The sequence below is a fragment of the Camellia sinensis genome, chromosome 5 (assembly GCF_055761805.1).
Source record: "Camellia sinensis isolate YWXY chromosome 5, ASM5576180v1, whole genome shotgun sequence".
In the NCBI taxonomy this organism is placed as follows: domain Eukaryota; kingdom Viridiplantae; phylum Streptophyta; class Magnoliopsida; order Ericales; family Theaceae; genus Camellia; species Camellia sinensis.
In genome coordinates, this window is record NC_138965.1 from 19465107 (window position 1) to 19486950 (window position 21844).

Below are 21844 nucleotides of genomic sequence, written 5' to 3' on the forward strand. Positions count from 1 at the left end.
TTCAATGTATAGAACTCGTCGAGTACTACATGCCTATAAAAAATCACGTTGATCGGATATCAATAACTATGTGATCAAATCAGCTTTGTATAAAAAAATAGACAGTGAAACAATTAACGGTTGATAAAAAACTGTTTGTTCACATAGCTATCGATATCCGATTAACGTGATTTTTTGCAGGCATATAGTACTCAACGAGTTCTACACATTGAACGGTTCGGATTATTAAAACGGGACCCATGGTGGGCCCCCACGGGCCCAACAGCACAGTCCAGTCCGATCTTGGACTGGACCAAAGCCACTGCCTTCTTTAATTATGAGTAAAAAAATAATGTCATCAATTCTTTTACACTAAAATATATTTTTTATCTTATTTATCTTTATATCTTCACAACATCTACATTAATTTAAGTCCAAATAACCTTATTAATAGAGAGATCAGTATAATTATGCCAAAACTATACCACTTACTAAATTTTCTCTAAATCTCAAAAGAGATCAATATAATTTACCAAAAAAAACTCTTCCAATTCTCTCTCTGTCTCTCTCTCTCTCTCTTCACAAATCTAAAATCAAACACAGCAGCCTAGGAGTTTCTTCATCACCCCTTGGAAAGAAATCCTATAAATAACCTAAACTTATTCACTAGCAGTAACATACAGAAGCTGCCTACAGCAATATATAGTTAGATCTGCCCCCCAAAAATGAAAGCACAATTATTTGCCTTGCTCTTCTTCTTCATTGTTATAGCCAAAGCTTCGCCATTTCATTCATCCCAAAGCACTTTCACCTCCAAAACTAGGGGTTCTGAGCCTCCTGTCTTGCACCAAAATCAACTGCAAAGTAAGTCTTCATTCAAATTCTATATATATATATATCAAGCTTTTGTCAAATTTAATTTTAAAAACGTGTTTAGATTTAGTTTGTTTATTTCTCATTGTTTTACGGCAAATGGTTATGAATGAAATCAATTTCATAAGCTTTCACTAAGTACGCCGAGTGTATTAGCTCATTCTGGTATTAATTGTGCATACAGGTACAGATAATATGATTATTGAATCGAGTAGAGGACAAACAAACGGAGGAGGGCACCAAATTGTCCGTGCAAAGAGAGGAGCAAATGGTGGTTCCACTATTCTTACGCGGCCTCGGAACAATCACAGTGGTGCAAGCCTCTCCTTACTGGTGAAGAATCCATTTCCAACACTGCTTGAGCATGTTTCCACGGCCTTGCTTCTTTCTATTTTCTTCTTTTGATTCTCTCTCTCTCTGGTGTGTTTCATTTGATTCTCTCTGGTGTGTTGTTTGGGTCATGGATTTGTCTTTTTGAGAACTTGGGAAATAATATTAATAAAGATAATAATAGTGCATCGTCAAGACTTCAGAGGGTCATCCCAACCAAATAACAAAACAAACAAACAAACAAACAAATAACAAAAAAAAAATCCGCCAAAAATATTCAGGAAAAACCATCGATCTGTTCAAAGATGTGATCTGGAAAGCAAGATCTGCTTAAAAGCTTACCGTCCCCGTCGCTACTACCCAACTCTTCCACCGTTGCCGCCGGAGACGGAAGGACATCCACAATGGTATGGAAAAAGGGTTGAGAGAGGAGGGAATTATTGTGGATGTTGAAAAAACCAAAAATCTATGCCAAAATTAAGGAAAAAACTCTCAAAACTCTTATTTCGGATATAAAAGTCCAGATCTACACTTTAAAACTATAGATTTATACTCTAGGAGTGTAGATCTACACTTTGAAAGTGTAAAAAAAGTCACCTAAATGTCGTCGGAGAACCGCCAGAGCATTGCGGAAATCTCTTAGAGAGAGAGGGGCTGCCCCTCTCTCTCTGGGCTTACTGGCCTGCTGACTCATGGATTTGTCATAGGCCAATATATGGGAAGCAAAAAGAAAAAAACTTCAACTTCATACACTTTCTTTTCATTTTCTTCTCTCTCAACAAATTCAAGATCCAGTCTCAACAAATTCAAGATCCAGACACAAGATGAAGACACAAACTAATGACAATTATACAACTATTCAGGGGAAAGAACATTGTTTAGAGAATTTTTGATGTAATCTTTGAAATAAACTGGTCATCAATGTTGTCATTGTTATTATTGTATTATATAATAAGTATTGTGTGTTGTTTTATTTATATATGCTGTGTTCATTTTTCTTCTTTTGAAATTTTTAATCTTAGCGCATTGATAATGGTTTGCCCACTTGAGATGGAGGATAACACAATTTCACTAAAACCAAAAAACAAAAAGCAAAACAAAACAAAAAGATTTTGAAAGAAACAAGCTTCATATGAATCATATGATGACAAAATAAGAACAATAATTCTTAATACCAACACATCAGAAAACAAAACACGAAACAATAATTCCTAATACAATTTAAGAACACAATATACAGGCACAACACAAGAAAGATTCCAGCTGTACCTTTGCTAATCAAACCCTTACGAAATCTCTACATACACATTTGAAAAAAAAATTAAAAAAACCAGACCATTGATCGAATCAGAATCGATCCACTTGCTAAAGCAGTTTTCTCCGCTTGCTTGATCAAATTCGGAAAACATCCGTCTGGAATCTCTCATCATACAACCTCCAATGGCCATACCTCTCAGTGTGGAAGACTGACCTGGGGATGTAGAAATTAGGCTTCTTGATAGTCTTCAAATTCTTTAAATTTGATGATGTATTGACGATATCACGACTAGTCATGTTGGCACACCCAGAGAGATCCAAATATTCAAGGTTCGGGCAGCCTTCACAAATCAAAACGAGGCCTTTTGCTGATAATTTGGAGAATCGAAGTTCAAGGTGGAGCAGATGAGGCATGAACTTCCCAATTGCGGCAGCCTCTGAATCCCCGTCTTGAGGGCAAGCATTCAGATATGCTTCAGGGACAATTCCTACGTGTTGAGAAGGATCCAACCAATTCATGAAGTTCCTTTTCAGAATTTTGAGGTCGGGGCAATTCTTTCCTATCAGAGCCAAAGATTCGTGAGATATTTCGTAACAGTAGCTAACGTCAAGTTCCCTGAGCTTGGGGCACCCTGAAGCTATCTTAGCAATGGATTCATCGGTCACATTTGGGCTGCTCTTAATTGAAAGAACCTGAAGGTTCGGGCACCTGACATGCAATTATGGAAGAAAAACAAATTCATCATTCAAACCTAAACCAACATTGCAACAATCATTAGCAATGAAAATTGTATTAGTATAAACCAACATCTTCAATCAAAACTAGTGTGACCATACAAAAAACAATTGGCAACAAATTAAACTTAAGAATAAAACTTCATTATTCAAACCTAAACTAACATTGCAACAATCATTAGCAATTTGTATTGGTAAAAATCAATGTCATCAATTTGCATTGGTAGGCAACAATTTAAACGTACAAACATTCAAAACACCATCACCAGAAACACTAATACCCTAATGATTTATGTGCACATTCCGAAACATAGTACACTTCAGTTCCAAAATGGAGAATAGTGATCCAAAGTGCAGAGACAAAAATTTGAATTGCCAAGCCCGTTCCCATTCCATGTACCATAAATTAATGATCCACATTTCAGGTAACATATACATTCAAAATAGCAGCTAAGATAGAATGAAACTACTTTCATCATCCAAACCTAAACTATAAACGTCAATCAATGGCAAAATGACAAGCCCAAAATAAAACCAATTTCACCATTGAAGTTTAACAGACGCCATTATAGAGACACCAATGCATTAACACTAAACCGACCATACTGCCATCAATAACCACAACTCTACTATACAACAACCAAAATTTAGAAATATACCAGAAATTGTGATCAGGACAAAAACTAGATTGCATAGAGGAAAACAACGATAAAAAATCAAACTTGAAAATACACTTTTATTTGTATCTTGATTTTGTCAAGGGATTTGGAAAATCCCTACCGTAAAAGAAATTTTGAAGGAAAGCCTTAATCATGATCCCATCATACACAGCCAATTCAAAAAACAATCATTGAAACCAAAACACTAAGTACAATCAATTGCAGAACAGATATAACTCAGGTGTACACTCAAATCAAAACCCATTTTTAATCATCCAATACCCAATTCCATCCAACAAAAATTCAACCAAAATTATTAAGATCCAAACCCCCTAACCCTAATCCGAGGACAAAATAAACATATACCTTTGAGCAACAAATGAGAGAGAGCGATCGGAGCAGTGTCTGATGCGAATCTCCGTGAGAGATCCATCACTATATTCAACGACAGATCGGAGCATGGAATCGATTCTTCTCTCGAACTGAGTGGTCCACCAGAGAGAAGACTCGGCGACCGAGTGAAAGTGAGTTTGGAGGTCGAAGAGCGAGTGAAGACGGGGGTCTTGGGAAGCTTGGAACCATGATTTGCAGACAAACATGGATCGAGTCCATCGGTCTTCCAAGGTGAGGCGAGAGAGGATGTTGATGAGGCACTCGTGAGTCAACTCGGCCCAATCGGAACTGAGTCCCGACTCGCTTCCTCCTCCTTTGCTGTCGTCCATTTTTTGGAAGAGGGTACCTTTGAGAAGGCAACTGTCTGTTTTTTTGGGTTCGGTGGGTGGGTAAGCAGACTGAGTGGATATTCAGCCACGTGTCAAGATTACGAACTTCATAACTTTCTGACCATGCCAAGCATTTTGAAAAAATAAAAGGGTAAATTACACAGACGCCTTCAGGGTTATATTTATTATAATTTTTTCTTCACATTTAAAAAATTATATTGATTTTCTTGTTAATTTAATTTTATATATAATGATCATTACAGTGAGCAGAGAACTGTTATGAAATTTTAAACCTCGGAGGCAATCTGTAATGAAACTTTAAACTTCAAGGAGGGGAATATAATTTTCAAAAGATGAGGGGAACTATAATAAATATAAACCTCAGGGGGTGTCAATGTAATTTATCCAAAATAAAAAATAAAAAATAAAAAATAATTACCTAAAAGTCCTATCTACATATTTGGTAATAGCTTAGGTCCTAGCAAAAAAAATTTAAACTAATAAGTCCTATTTACAGGTTAAAAGACGTTTTTGCCCTTTAACCCAAACAAATGTATATATAATAGCATTGACGTTATTTACCAAGAGGAGAAAACAAGTAAGCTATGGAAATAGATGAAGATTCAAATTGCGAAGGCTCTTGAGGGATTTCTTGGCTTGGTTCGCTATTATAGGTAAAGTGATTTCTCGGTTTTGACAGATTCGTAATTGAGGCCTCTTGAGTTGAAATCTATTGAAGTTTGTTATGTGCAATTTGGAGTTATAAATTGAAGAACTGATCTGCTAGTTTATAGGTATGTATTGTTTCGATTTTGTATAGATATGTATTGTTTCGATTTTGTATAGATATGTATTGTTTCGATTTTATATGTATGTATGGTTTATAGGTATGGATTGTGTTGATTTTATAAATTGAAGAATTGTTATTTTTTTTTTTTAGAATTTTCTTTAGTTTTGATTGAATTTATTTATAAGAATATGTTAAATAATTTGGATTTTTACGAATTGAAGACGTGATTTGCTAGATGATTTCTCGGTTTGGTTTGGTATTTTATGAATTGAAAACGTGATTTGTGAAAACTGAGAAAGCTCTTGGTATTGTTTGAAGTATTTATTTTGGTTTTGTAGTTTCAATAAACTGAGTATTATACTAGCTTTTATTGATGTGATCTTTTTTTTTTTTTAGATTAAAAGATGAGTCAAGGTTCTACGAGTGTCCCGATTTTTTGTTGTGCAAGTATAATGGTTGCACATTTGCAATTAAGATTGATCGGAATGTTACATATGATCAGTTGGTTGATAAGCTACGTTTGAAATGTGATAGTTTGCAATCTGGTGACATTTACCTATCTTACTCATTGCCTGGACATCCTAGTTGTACGTTGGACAATAATGAGGAGTTAGAATTGTTGTTGGCATTAGTTATGCATTTTGATTCAAATTGTATTGATGTTGTTGTAAGACGAAAAAACTCAACCATTGACTGTGGTAATCTTAACAAAAGATTGGATTATCGAGAAAGAGAGTCAATGTTGGAGCTTGAAGTTTGTGATATTGCATTGTCTCATGACAACAATAAGTCTATGAACTTGTCAAATAGAGCATCTACATCATCCAATAGGAATTCGAGGTTGGAGGTTGAAGAAGAGATTAATATGTTATCATCATTTTGTCGACACAAGGAAAAAGTGTTGTCGTCTGCTGGTTGGACAGTTAGTATTACACATATAGGACAGAAATTTGAAGGTGGAATTGTTGAATTTCATAATGCATTGTCGAAATTTTCTATTGAGTGTGGATTTGAGTTCATATTTGTTAACCATGATAAAGTTCGTGTTACCGCACAATGTTTGTTTAGAGAGACAAAAGGTTGTACGTGGAATGTTCATGGTAAAGTGGAGAATGCTAATGGGTTCTTTTATATAAGGAAGCTCAACAATGTTCACACATGTGGTGCTGAAGTACGTATAATGAATCATTCTCGTATGAGTTCTGATTTAGTTGCTGATTTGATTGTTGAAGGTGTTCGTGATAATCCATTGACACGTCTAGTTCATGTTGTTCGGGATTTTAAGTTGGGGTATGGGCTGAGAGTTAGTTATCGTCAAGCTTGGTTGGGGGTAGAGAAAGCAAAGGGTGATATTTTTGGAGATTACTTAATGTCATTTGACCAGTTAAGATGGTATGTTGATGTTGCAAAGAGTTGCAATCCAGGGAGTTACATTGAGTTTGAGTGTGACGATGATACTAAACGGTTTAAGAGATTATTTGTTACTTTTCATGGTTTCATTAGTGGATTTGATTATTGTCGACCTCTCTTGTTCCTTGATGGCACATTTTTGAAAGGAAGATTTAGAGGAAATTTACTTGCCGCTACAGGAAAAGATGGAAATCAAGGTACATAAGAAATCTATTTTCTCTGTTCTGGAATTGAAAAAGTTCTCAGTTTAGAAATATGATTAAATTTTTAAAATTTTATATAATATTATTGTTGTATATGCATTTTTTATTTTTACAGTTACTCATTATAGTGTTTGATATTTTGAATGTTAAAGCGTTACCGTTTTCTAAGAATAATAGAATATTCTCATTTTTTCTGTTTTGTACATGCAGGTTTCTTCCCTGTTTGTTTTGGAATTGTTGGCTCAGAGAATCAAGACAACTGGTGTTGGTTTTTGGAGCACTTGAGTACAATTGTTTCACCAGAACGAAATATTACATTTGTGTCAGATCGTAACCTTGGATTAGTTGAAGTTTTGCTAAAGGTTTTCCTAACGGCTTTCCATGCTTATTGTTTATATCATTTGAAGATGGATTCGAGGCATCATTTGCGTGGTATGTTTCATGGATTGAAAGAAAAGCTGATCACTTTGTTTGGGAAATGTGCATATGCTCAATTGAAGAAACATTTCATCAATGTTTGGTTGAGTTAAAGACTGAAGGTGGGTCAAGAGTTGAAAAATTTTTAGATGACATACCATATGATCGTTGGAGTAATGCATATTTTCGAGGGCAATGCTTTGGAGAGATGTGGTCGAATGTAGCTGAATCTTTCAATTCGTGGATACGGGAGGAACGCCATTTGCGTATCACAAAGTTGATTGATAGTGTAAGAATTAAGTTGATGAGGAAAATTGCTAAAAGAAGGGAGCTTGTTAATAAATGGAATGGTGTGATATGCCCCAAAATGGAGTCTAAGTTAAATGATGCTTTTAATACTTCAAGGCCATGGATTGTTAGTTCATCTGGGAATGATGTCTATGAGGTGCATTCACATCCATCTGTTTCAGTTGACATTAGTAGACGAATATGTTCTTGTGGCGAGTGGCGGTTGAAAGGGTTTCCATGTGCATATGGAGTTGGTGCTATACAAAAGAGTGGACATGATTTGAGTTTATTTGTTGATCAATACTTCTAAATTCAAAGTTATTGAGAGTCCTATTCTTTTTCAATATATCTTGTTCCTTCAATTTGGAAACCAGATTGTAATATTGATGGTGATAGTGATGTTCTTCCTCCTTTGTCTAGGAAGCAACCAGGAAGGCCAAATAAGAAAAGGTTCGCTCCAATGGTAAGAAAGTGAGGCAAATTACTTGTGGTAGATGTGGAAAGGTTGGTAATCACAATAAGAAATCGTGTAAGGAGGCTTTGTGATTTTTTGTAGGTGATTTGTGATTGTAAAAATTTCATATTCATAAATTTCTTTAAGTAGTAGTTTGTACTATTGAGAGCTGAATAATAATCTTCTACGTTTTCAATAAAGTGACATTGAATTGAAAGTGAAAGTATTCTCAGTTTCAAATTTTAGTTTGGAAATTGTTTGTGATAATATTGTTTGGTTGGCTTTGTATTTGTTTTTAATGTGAATTATTTGTTTGGTTGGCTTTTGTAAATAAACTTGACTGTTGAATGTTTGTTTTGAAGATTATGTGAATACTGTATAAAAAGTGAATATATTCTCAATTTAGGCTTTTAGTTCAAAATAGTTGATTTTGTGATAATAGTGTAAGACTCTTGTTAAGAATTGGAACTAGTTATAAATGTGATCAATTGAATGAATGTGAATTAATATTCTAAATAGATGTGATCAACGCTCTATGCTTTGAATAAAGTAACAGTGAACTGAAAGTGAAAATATTATTTGTTTCGAATTTTAGTTTTTTAAATTGTGATAATATTGTGAGACAGCAAATAAATTGTGTTGATAATATTGTTGTTTTGAAAATTGAGTGAACACTGTATAAAATTGAAAATATTCTCAGTTTTAAGTTTTTAACTTCAAAATAAGTAAATGTGATAATATTGTGAGACGACAAAACACTACATAAAAACTAAAAATATAAACAAAAACGTCAACAAAGCACTGATTGTGATACAATAAATTCTTGTGTCCATTATTTTCACATGTAACACTATTTTCACTTTTCCCATATAGTAGTGTGAGGAAGAGAATAATGGAAACTGAAAATATGGACAAAAACATCAAGAGAAGCCCTGGTGCATATATCTTTGAGAGTACGACAAAATATTCCATTACACATCATAGAAATTGTAATATGTTTGTGAGGCAATATGCTTGCAACTATCAACAAAAACATTAGTCATTGTATCAAAGTGTGACAAAAAAGAGTTCACTGAGTTACACAACAAAAAGATTCATTGAATGTTGTAATCCTGTCACTTGACTTTGATTGATCTTTGTGGATCACTGAGGAACTCATGTACCATGTCTACTCTCAGTGTTGTGCATGTGCCAAGTGGTAATGTGTTTGGAATTGGTTGATGCCTTATGTATTGTCTTATGATGTAGCAAACAATAATTCCACAATCTTCCCTACATAAATTATTTTTCACACAATTAGGGAAAAAACAAAATTTTTTGAAAAAGATATTAAAATTTGTTAATTACAATAAACATAACATACATCATTGCTTCTTATTGAGGGCTGTCTTTGATTGATTCAATCTTCACTTCAGGATTCCATGCTTTTTCTGCTTGACAAGGTGTATCCTTCATGTATTTATTGATGATTGTTTGCTGTAAAAAAAATCAATATAAAGTATGTAATGATTTACATTTGATTATTATAATGGTAATATGAAATTGTTCTTACCAGTTGATATGCATCGTTGTAGTGCTTGTCATTTCCTTTTCTTGGTCTCAAAGAGTTGAAATGTTTCCAAGTCCCCAAGTGTTTGTCGATAAAAAGTAATATCCAATGATTGGAATTGTGGATAGGGATATGTATGTATCTACATGTGAGGGATTCTTGCAAAGTATTTTTGAAAATCTTTTTCTTTTTTTCTGAAGTTTTCTTCTTCAACATTGGCTGTTTTTTACAAAAAAAATATATATATATATATGAGAATATTCACAGTAATGGTACGAAACTCAATATTCAAATCTCGATCAAAAGCAACAAAACATGATTAAGTACAATCTGTCACTCAAACTGTTTCGAAATCTAAGTACATTCCCAGCAATGATACCAAACTCAAATTTTGGGAACATTCACAAGAATGATAACAAACCGAAAAAATGAACTTTGAAACCAAAATGAAAGGAAGATAAAGTATGGAATTGGCACATGCACATTTATTCCTTACCCAATATAGACTTGACAGTACGAAAGACTTGCCATTGTGCTCTGCTCCATCTCTGAAATTCTGTGCTTGTGGTTCTCTTTCAAGAATCTCAACATATGCATCAATTGTTTGTCAAATTGGAACACAAAAGTGATGTTAATAAATTAATGAGAAATTTTTCAGTATTAAAATATTGCAAATTTTATACGTACAAAGCTGGATATGTTGTTCCCGTTTACCAAGCTCTTAATATCATTAATAAAGACACAATTGTCATATCTTGCACCAAACCATATACAAGCACTGCAAAACAAGAAAAAATGTGTTAATAATTAATTTAGAATATTTTTAGAAAACTGTGTTATTTCTCAGTTTCATTTCATAGTTTGTACTACATGAAAAATTGCAAGATTTATGTCAGATTATACCTTGACTATGTTTGCTTTTGTTTCCAAAGAATTTGTAGTTTATACTTATCTTCGGGAGGTAGCAATTGAGCCACAACATACTTGTTAGAAATTGTCTCATCTTTGTGTTCCTTCTCTTTCTTAACTTTAAATTTCTTGCCTCCATACTCATAATCTGATATCTCAGTAGTTTTCCTTGCTTTAGTTTTGATGTTTTTAATCATGAAATTCTGCAGATTTGTTTGTCTTGATTCTGTCAAATCATCGGCTTTTATTGCACAAACTTGTTGGGTTAAGTCATGGACCCCTTCCTCCACTAACTGATTCTGCAACTAAGAATTTTGATAATCTTTGGCATTTGTATTTGTTTCACAATCTTTTGTTGCAAAAGCTTGTTGCGTTATCTCATGGACCTCTTTCTGATGGAGCTCTTTGTCTATCACTTCAAAATTTTCATGGACCTCTTTCTGCACCACTTGAGAATTTTCATCTTTTATAGTCTGGCCTATATTCTTTGCTTCTGTCCCAGAATTCCTTCCTCCACAATCTTCTTGAGTTATCTTATGGACCTCTTTTTCAACCAATTGGTTATGCAATTGAGAATTTTTATCTTTCAATTGTTGTATATGTGTAGTGAGTAACCTGTTATCCTCTTCAAGTTTATTTATGTAGACAGTCTTCACTGTGTTGTCAAGTTGCAAATTGTTGTTCTTAGTTTGAAGGCTCTCAAGTGCTTGTTGATGAATGTGTTCTTCTCCCTCAGGTGCATCATTGATCATAATGTTGCACAAGCTATCAAAGTCTTTATTTGTGTCTTGTTGATTGACATCCCATTCATCTCTTATGTAGTTGGCAATTTCTCTACTTTCAGAATTTTGCCATTTCTTATTTGCTGCATTTGGTTCTTGGTGACATTCTTCAACATCTTGACCATCTTCTTCTTCTTTTTCTTCAGCATCTTCTTTTTCTTCTTCTTCTTTAGAATCTTCTTTTTCTTCTTTTTCTTGTTCTTGTTCTTCTTCTTCTTCTTCAGCATCTTCTTCTTCTTTTTGTTCTTCTTCTTCTTCAGTGTCGTCAAGTTCTTCATCACTGTCCCCACTCAATTGAGCACTAATTACCTGTAGGTCAACATACAGTAGATATTAGTTTTGAAATAATTGTAGTTTAGGAAACTAAAAAGTTTCTCAGTAATAATTCAATGTATAAAAATAGGGAATTTTTCCAACTTGAATTGAAATTCAAATGAGATGAGGATGTGACCTATCTTGTTGTTAGCTCATGTAGTGATATGACTTTCATACGTTTATGTAATTTGATAAAATTCCACTTGATCACCCTTGGGCATGCTTCGCTAATTTTAAGATAGATGATCAGTGTGTGCTCACACAACCAATACTACAAATAAATGTAAAGAATTTTTGTCATTTGAATAAGAAATAATAATTTCTGTTATTAACAACAAACTAATATAAAAGAATAAAGATGTACTTACTAAGAGAGCCATAACACATCCTGTGACTTTTGCTGAAGTTTTGTGGTATTTTTCAATTGAAGACATTAGTGTGTTCCTTATTGCTTCTGCCCAATTATATTTTCTCATTGAGTTTATGTCTTCCATGTAATTAAGAAATACCCATCCAACTGTTGTTCCTGATGTAGAGAAAAAAAGCTTCAAACAAGTATACATACACAACATCCTAATTACATCTTCGGTGTCTTCTTTTTTGTTACCTTTCAATGCTTTTTGCAACAAGTCCATGTGCTCGATAGCCTTTCAGGTTGTATGGATCTTCTTCTTAGAAATGACGATATACTTTTATTTCCATAACCAAGATGCATCAGCTCATCTCCACAAGATATACCAAAGATGAACTTGATGTCTTTTGTTGTTAGCTTTACAGTTTTTGGTCCTAACTAGAAAGAACCACTACTGCTTGGCTGGTATGTGTTGAATTATTTTGAATGCATTATCATTATATTTTCTACATTGTTTATAGTTCAATTTGTTCTTCAATATTGCCTCAAACAATAACCAAAATGGGGTTTTCTTCAACCCTTTAATATGCTCGTTCTTGAGTTTGATGTGCTGTAATAGTTTCACTAGTGTCACCATGTTTGATCTGAAAGTTACTTTCCATTCTCTACGCTTTCCCTTTAGCTTTTTCTCCCTTGAAGTTGTTTCTTTATGCTTTCTTATTGTTTTCCTTGAATTGCTCTTCAGTCTTGGCATTTTCATGAGTTGATTTCATGTGCTGAAAATCAACATAGACAACATATTAACACTGAGAATGTGTTCTAAAAAAATCAATCCAATGTCATTCTCATGAAAGTCTAAATTTGATAACATTCACGGTTATAAAAACAAAATCAACATTGAAACCGAAATCAAAAGCAAGAGAATATTATTAACTAGGATTTTGAATCAAATTCATTCAGAATCTGAGAACATTGACAGCAATCGTATCAAAATAAACAATGAAACCTAAATCAAAAGGAAGAGAACATGAATAACAAAAGTTTTTTCAGTCAAATTGATTCAAAACTTGAGAACATTCACAACAATCATGCCAAACTCAACATTGAAACCTAAATTGAAATCAAGAAAATATGATTAAGTCTGGGTTTTCACTTAAATTGACTAAGACTCTGAAAACATTAACAGCAATCGTACCAAAATCAACATTGAAACCAAAATTGCAAGCAAGAGAATATGATTCACTAGGGTTTTTCACTCAAATTGACTAAGAATCTGAGAACATTCACAGGAATCATACTAAAATCAACATTGAAACCTAAAATGAAAGTAAGAGTATATGATTAATTAAGGTTTTTCATTCAAATTGATTGAAATATATGAGAACATTGACAGGAATGGTACCACACTCAACATTGAAACATAAATTGAAAGTAAGAAAATATGATTAACTAGGATCTTTCACTCAAATTGGCTAACAATGTAAGAACATTAACAACAATCGTACCAAAATAACAATGAAACCTAAATCCAAAGGAAGAGAACATGAATAACTAGGGTGTTTCAGTCAAATTCATTCAGAATCTGAGAACATTAACAGCAATGGTACCAAAATCAACATTGAAATTAAATTGAAAGCAAGGGACAATGATTAACTAGGGTTTTTCATTCAAATTAACTAAGAATCCGAGAACATTAAGAGCAATGGTACCAAAATCAACATTGAAAACTAAATTGAAAGTAAGAGAATACGATTAACTAGGGTTTTTCACTCAAATTGATTCAGAATCTGAGAACATTAATAGCAATGTTACCAAAATCAACAATGAAACCTAAATTGAAAGCATGAGAACATGATTAGCTAGGTTTTTTCACTCAAATTGATTCAAAATATGAGAATGAAACCTATATGATCAGGGTGCTAGAGCTACCAAACATGATTAACAATGAAACCTAGTTAATCAATTGTACCAATTACTTTCAAACTGATTCAAAATCTGAGAACATTGACAGCAATCATACTAAAATCAACATTGAAACCTAAATTAAAAGCAAGATAATATAATTAATTAAGGTTTTTCACTTAAATTGATTGAAAATATGAGAACATTGATAGCAATGGTACCACACTTAACATTGAAACCTAAATTGAAAGCAAGAGAATATGTTTAACTAGGGTTTTTTTACTCAAATTGACTAACAATGTAAGAACATTAACAACAATCGTATCAAAATCAACAATGAAACCTAAATCAAAAGGAAGAGAACATGAATAATTAGGGTGTTTCAATCAAATTGATTTAAAAGTTGAGAACATTAACAACAATGGTACCAAAATCAACATTGAAATTAAATTGAAAGCAAGGGAACATGATTAACTAGGGTTTTTCATTCAAATTGACTAAGAATCTGAGAACATTAACAGCAATGGTACCAAAATTAACATTGAAAACTAAATTGAAAGTAAGAGAATATGATTAATTAGGATTTTTCACTAAATTGATTCAAAATCTGAGAACATTAATAGCAATGTTACCAAAATCAACAATGAAACCTAAATTGAAAGCATGAGAACATGATTAGCTAAGGTTTTTCACTCAAATTGAGTAAGAATCCAAGAACATTAACAGCAATGATACCAAAATCAACATTGAAAACTAAATTGAAAGCAAGAGAATATGATTAACTAGGGCTTTTCACTCAAATTGATTCAGAATCTGAGAACATTAATAGCAATGTTACCAAAATCAACAATGAAACCTAAATTAAAAGCATGAGAACATGATTAATTAGGTTTTTTTCACTCAAATTGATTCAAAATATGAGAATGAAACCTACATGATCAGGGTGCTAGAGCTACTGAACATGATTAACAATGAAACCTAGTTAATCAATTGTACCAATTACGTTCAAATTGATTCAGAATCTGAGAACATTGACAGCAATTGCACCAAAATCACCATTGAAACTTAAATTGATAGCAAGAGAATATGATTAACTAGGATTTTTCACTCAAATTGACTAAGAATCTGAGAACATTCACAGGAATCATACTAAAATCAACATTGAAACCTAAATTGAAAGCAAAAAAAATATGATTAATTAAGGTCTTTCACTCAAATTGATTGAAAATATGAGAACATTGATAGCAATGGTACCACACTCAACATCAAAACCTATATTAAAAGCAAGAGAATATGATTAACTAGGGTTTTTCACTCAAATTGACTAACAATATGAGAACATTAACAACAATCATATCAAAATCAACAATGAAACAAAAATCAAAAGGAAGATAACATGAATAACTAGGGTGTTTCAGTCAAATTGATTTAAAAGTTGAGAACATCAACAATAATGGTACCAAAATCAACATTGAAACTAAATTGAAAGCAAGGAAATATGATTAACTAGGGTTTTTTACTCAAATTGACTGAGAATCTGAGAACATTAACAGCAATGGTGCCAAAATCAACATTGAAAACTAAATTAAAAGCATGAGAATATGATTAACTAGGGTTTTTCACTCAAATTGATTCAGAATCTGAGAACATTAACAGCAATGTTACCAAAATCAACAATGAAACCTAAATTGAAAGCATGATATCATGATTAACTAGGGTTTTTCACTCAAATTGATTCAAAATATGAGAACATTCACAGCAATCGCACCAAAATCAACATTGAAACTTAAATTGAAAGTAAGAGAATATGATTAACTAGAGTTTTTCACTCAAATTGATTCAAAATCTGAGAACATTCACAGGAATCATACTAAAATCAACATTGAAACCAAAATTGAAAGTAAGAGAATATGATTGACTAAGGTTTTTCACTCAAATTGATTAAAAATATGAGAACATTTGCAGCAATCGCACCAAAATCAACATTGAAACCTAAATTGAAAACAAGAGAATATGATTAACTAGGGTTTTTCACTTAAATTGATTCAGAATCTGAGAACATTCACAGCAATCGTATCAAAATCAACGAAAGCCAAACTAAAAGAATGAGAACAAGATTTTGGTACCGTTACAGTGAATGTTCTGAGATTCACAAACAAAAATAAAAACAAAAGTTTCGAAAACAAGAGTTTCGAACTCAACATTCAAACTGAAATGGAAATCAAAAACAAAAACAAAAGTTTCGAAAATGAAAGATTTCGGAAAAATTAGGGTTTAAGATACTTGAATCTTACTTGTTTTCACCATTTTTGGTTGTTCGGATCTCAGAATATTTGATGATCTACTTTGTTCTTCTGAAATCTAAGACGAGATTGATGAAGTAAGACGAAATGTGATGCGAAATTGATGAAGGTGAGAATGAAATCTGCGAGGGTGAGAAATGGCGGGATGAACTGTGAGAATAAAATCTTGAATGTGCGATTTATGCTTTGTGTTTTTGATTTGGTAAGGGTAGTTTCTTCATTTAAACTTATGATGGGACTTATTGGTAAAAAGTTTTTGAAGTTGGATTTAATGTACCGTTATTTCCTAAAACGGGACTTAGCTGTAAATCACCCTAAAAAAAATTACTTACTTACTTGGATGATTAGAAAAATAAAAAATGAATCTATTAAATATATTTTTCTGAAGAAATCAAATCAAACATAGGAGTAAGTTAAAATTGGGAGGTGGATGCCCTCCTGTTTTGGTTCGTGGGACTGAGCATCTCTAAGGGGATAGCTAAAAAAGGCTTGTTAGGCATTTTAGCCAACGTAACTCTAATTTTAGGCTCCAACGGACTAGTTATTGGATTAGCTACTTTACCATCCTACCTTTTTGCTAGCTACAATTAAAGAACCCCATAGGCTCTCCAAACAAATATGTATGTATATGTCTTGGATTTTTGTATATTTATGTCTTGGATTTGAGATTTTATATATTTTATATATGTATATGTGTATGTAGCAATTTTATATGTTCTTTCAATTCTATTTGATGAATTACGGAATAACTTATTTTGTATTTTGTATTTTTTTTCCTCCTTATTCTACAAGTTTTGTATGCTTGTATAGGCAAATTTATTATTATTGCAAATTTACATTAGTAAAATATCAACAATTAGTATTTTTGTTTTAAAAATTAATTAAGTTAGTTTGAATGATTAGCTAAAATAAAAAGTGTAGTTGGAGAACACAATAGCTAAAGCAATTAGGTAAAATAAAGAATGTACTTTTTTCGTATTTTAGCTAGTAAAAATTAGAGAGTGTGGTTAGAGTTGCTCTTAGGCATCTCTAATGATAAACGTTATAATAGTATTGTTATCATTATAATTTAAGATGAATTATATTAATGGTCTTTATAGTTTAGGATTTATATCACTTTGGTCCTTATCTTTTCAATTGTAACATATTTGACCCTTAATTTTGAATCTTGTTTTAAATAAGGGCAATTGAAAATTCATTGCTCAATTTTAAGGACAAAGTAGTCAATTTGATAAAATATAAACTAGTTTGATAAAAATAAATATCAAAAAAAAAATTTAATCTTTAAAAATTATTTATACCCACCAAAAATAAAATTATATCAAATTGATAAATCTTTTACATATTTATTTATTTATTTTTAACAAATTAATTTTTAATATATATTTTAATGATAATCATGTAATGAGTGGTTGTTTTTATTTTGATTAAATTAGTTTCTATTTTTTCAAAAGTCAAATATGATGACAATTTTGATATCATTATTAAACTAATCCATTAAATCAAAAAATTCAAAACTAAAAACATTTCATATGTTCAATATATCGATTACACATTAAAAGCCTAATAACCATCCATTACATGATAATCATCCAAAAATATCTGTTAACAACAAATACAACCATCTATTACATGATAACCATAAAAAACATAAAAAAAAAAACAACCATTACATGATCATCATCCAAACACATAATAAAAGTTAATTTGGTATAAATAAATAAATAAATATGTAAAAGATTTATCAATTATACATAATTAGCTTTGGTGGGTAGAAATAATTTTTAAAAATCCAAAAATATTTTTTTGAGATTTATTTTTTTCAAATTAGTTTATATTTTATCAAATTGACGACTTTGCCTTTGAAATTGAGCAATGGTATCTTCAATTGTCCTTATTTGGAACAAGATTCAAAATTCATGGTCAAATTTGTTACAATTAAAAAATCAGGGACCAGAGCCCTAAACTATAGAGACTGTTAGTACAATTTGCTCTATAATTTAATAATAAATAGTAATAAATTATCAAATTATAATAATGGCGTCCTGATAGTCATATATCATTTTAATAAATTTCAACTAACTTTCTTTTTAATTTTGTTGGTATTATTTGAATATAAATTTTTTAGTGATTTTTTTATTATTTATTTTTTGTCTTCTATGACCTTTTTCAAACTTTTTCTAAAATAAATTAAATATTTACCTTCTATCCAACTAGGCAAATATAAAAAAAATTAAACATTAAAAAAAAATAAATTAATTTTATCTTTTTAATAACACTTAATATCATTTAATATATTTTTATTAAAATTGGATCATTTGAGAAGAGCACCATAATCCAATGGTTCATCTTCACCTTTTGGAATCTACCTTTATGTTGATTTATCCCCCTTCTCTTGTTCTCATCTCCTTAAGTTCTCTCTCTCTGTCTCTCTCTCTTCATTTCAAAACCACATACCAGACTCTTTTTCTTTTCTCTCCCTGTCTCCCACCGTCTTCATCTTTCTTTTACTCGCACCATCTTCATCATTCTCTTACACCATCTTCATCACTACCAACACTCCCACCTCATCTTATTTCTAGAACTACCATTGCCGTCGCCGTCGATCTCCAATCCTCAAACCCCAAATTTTCATCTCTAACCCTCTCTGCAACCATCTGTTCTAACCCTCTTCGATCTCTTTTCCTTTGTTCTATCTTCTTTCTCTCTCTCTCTCTCTCTCTCTCTCCAACTCCCTCTTCCTCTTCGATCTCTCTCTTCCTCTGTTACCTCTTCTCCAACGATCCAAACTCTAACAAAAACAATCCAAACCCAAAACCATAACGAACATGACCTAAACACAAAGATGAAGAAGATGAAACCGAAGCCCTAACAAAGATGATCCAAACACGAAGATAAAGCCGAAGCTTCTTCAAATTCCAGGTAATTTTAGTATAAATTTTCTTTATATTAATTTTTTCTGGCTTGAGATTGCTTCAAATTTGGAGATGTTAATTGTGCTTGACATTGAGATTTTTTTTATTGATATTACTGAAATTCCTGAAAATTGTTGAAATAAATATAATTTTTTTTGTTGAATTTTTTTTTTTTTGCCCGATTCTGAAATTTAGTTCAGAATTTATTATTTTGTTGCTTTATTTTTGGTGAATTTTGTTTCTATTTTGGATGGTTTTGCTGGAAAAGGAATGAGAAAGGAAGGGAGGAACGATTGATTTTGGTGAGTTAACACATTTGGTAGCTACCAAAGCTTACCATTGGAGAACCACTTTTGCCCCATACCTACTATAAAATGGTTTTGGCAACTCCAATGGCAAACCATTGGAGATGCTCTTACTAGTTTTATTTTGATTATTTGAACTATTCATTTTATTAGATATTTTGTGTGTTTCATTTATAAAAAAAATTAACAATAAATTATAAATCAATAATATTACATCCATTGAATTTTGACTCGTTCGAATTGTCTGAATTTGTGCATGTCGATCGTTTGATCGGTCATTCGGGCAATCATCTGGGTAGATACCGGATAACAAGGGTGATAGCCATGGTTGACAAGGGTGACAATCACGGCTGACAAAAGTTACGTTGGTTGTTCGGATAACAAAATGATTTGGGCGGAGTTGGATTACCTTTATTTCGGTGGACCAAGCATTTTTCATTACAAACAGAGGAAATATCATATTGCCCCCCAACTTTCACGAGTTTTTCAATGACCCTCATATTTTGATTAATATCAATTTTACACCCAAACTTTCAAAATTTTAATCATGTTGATCTCTACCGTCACATTCCATCTACAATTCAATGGAACATGCTGTCGTGGCTCCAAATTCATTTGGGATTTTATTTTACCCCCCAAACTATATCTTAAAAATCAATTTACCCCCCAAATGTAAAAAAATTAAATATAAATATTTAATAAATAATTTTTTATCTCAATAATGAAAAAATTAAATTTTAAATAAAATATACTTTGCAAATATATATATATATATATATATATTCTCATTTAGAATTATCTTGAGACTATGAAGTATGTGTCACGACCCACTCCCCGTACCCAAGGGTTAAGTATCGTGATGGCTAGTAACTGAGGTTACCTTCGGCCAATTCTTAAACAAATCAAATAATGTGAGCGGAAGTAATATTTAAATAAGGGTACCAAAATAATCATTGAAGCTTCTATTTTTATTACAAAATATATTGACCAAAAATGCCGATATTTACATATAAATAATATCATAAAAATACCGTGTGTGTCTATTCCACAACCCTACTTTCCAAAAAGCTATTTCTGAAGTGCATTGATTCTTGAAAATTGGTAAACAACTATAAGCACATGGCAGAGTGAGAAATATTATATCAAGAATATAAGGGACACGAAATAGCCATGGATAGTTATGTAGCCAAAATATTTATATAACTCAGTTTGGTACATAAATTATTTGAGTAGCAAAAACTGAAATACAGATATTATATAAATATATAACCATAACCACAGTACAGAACAGAGGTCACTGAAGTGATAGTCAGAACAAAGGTACGGATTCAAGAGGTGGCTCGTACGGATTCTGGAGGTGGCTCCCACGATAGTGTAGCACTTAGCTCCGCACAGCACTTTGGTCTGCACAGAACAGAGGTCAATGGATCCATGACAAACAAAGGACCACAAAGTAGTCAAACAGAGGCCAATGGTTATTTAAGTCTCCCAAGACATGGGACTCCTGTGGTGGTACTTACAAAACATAATTGTATATAAGGTCATAGTCAAATATTCTTTAAAAGTAAAATAAACATATTCATGGGTTTCACTTTAGCAAATAAAGTTCAGAAAATAATCTACGTAACTGAAATCTTTATAAAACATAACTTTTATTAATATACTAATAAAACATAACTTATATAAAATAGATTTTGGTAAGTCAAAACATAAGTAAAATACATTTTGGTGGGTCAAAATATAATATAACTCACCTTAAATTTAATAATTTACTCTTTCTTTTTAGCTTCCACCAATTTTTTTCCCTCTTTCTCTCTTCCTTTCTTCTTTCTTTTCTTTCTTTTCTTTCTTTTCTTTTCTACTTTCTTTCCCAAGTAGAACGACATGCTGTTACTGCCGGTGGTCTGTTACTCGAGGAAGAGTAGTCGTCTGTGTGCGTGATCTGGACGCCATTAAACGCAATTCTGGATACTGGAGCAACGACATGTGTTGCAGATTCAAGCTCTTGAAAGTTCTGTTCAGCAGCTTACAAAGAAGATAGAAAAACTGAATTTGTAGCGCTATTCCTGTTGAAACAAGACAACGCCCTTGTGGTTGGATTATCATTGATGAAATTGAGCTTAGATCATATCCAACAGCTCCATCAGTTGCATAATCATCTGGTATGCCGAGATTTTCAAAGACTGCTAAATTGCGTCTGAGTCTTCGTCTCCTGGTTGTACAGAAATTACATCGATTTGTTTTGAGATCCTGTATTTGGTATCAGAGCTAGTTTAAAACGGTTCCTCTATTTATAAGGCGAGAGAGCAGACGTGGCTCGTGTCAGATTCGATTAATAATTGTATAGATTCGTTCTTATTCTTAATAGATATTTAAGATAATTATCATTTGGCTT

General features: G+C 32.1%; 1 protein-coding gene and 1 long non-coding RNA gene across 2 annotated transcripts; one reads left to right on the plus strand and one right to left on the minus strand.

The window, feature by feature from the left end:
* Positions 1 to 510: 510 nt before the first annotated feature.
* On the plus strand, positions 511 to 3056 carry LOC114315876 (uncharacterized). The gene is made up of 2 exons (XR_003647946.2): positions 511 to 843; positions 1037 to 3056. It is a non-coding gene; the product is annotated as an uncharacterized LOC114315876 (long non-coding RNA).
* SKIP1 (SKP1 interacting partner 1) lies at positions 2293 to 4713 on the minus strand. Its single transcript, XM_028262499.2, has 2 exons — positions 4200 to 4713; positions 2293 to 3148 (listed from the first exon to the last, which is right to left on the minus strand). The coding sequence occupies exons 1-2, from the start codon at positions 4553 to 4555 to the stop codon at positions 2575 to 2577; spliced, it is 930 nt and encodes a 309-aa protein (XP_028118300.2). The 5' UTR covers positions 4556 to 4713; the 3' UTR covers positions 2293 to 2574.
* Positions 4714 to 21844: the final 17131 nt, after the last annotated feature.

What these genes read in the sequence shown, in the direction of transcription:
- SKIP1 (XM_028262499.2), bottom strand. Translation starts at nt 4,555, where the DNA reads ATGGACGACAGCAAAGGAGGAGGAAGCGAGTCGGGACTCAGTTCCGAT. An exon ending in CTCTCATTTGTTGCTCAAAG is followed by an intron (nt 3,149 to 4,199) that starts GTATATGTTTAT and finishes ATTGCATGTCAG; the next exon opens with GTGCCCGAACCTTCAGGTTC.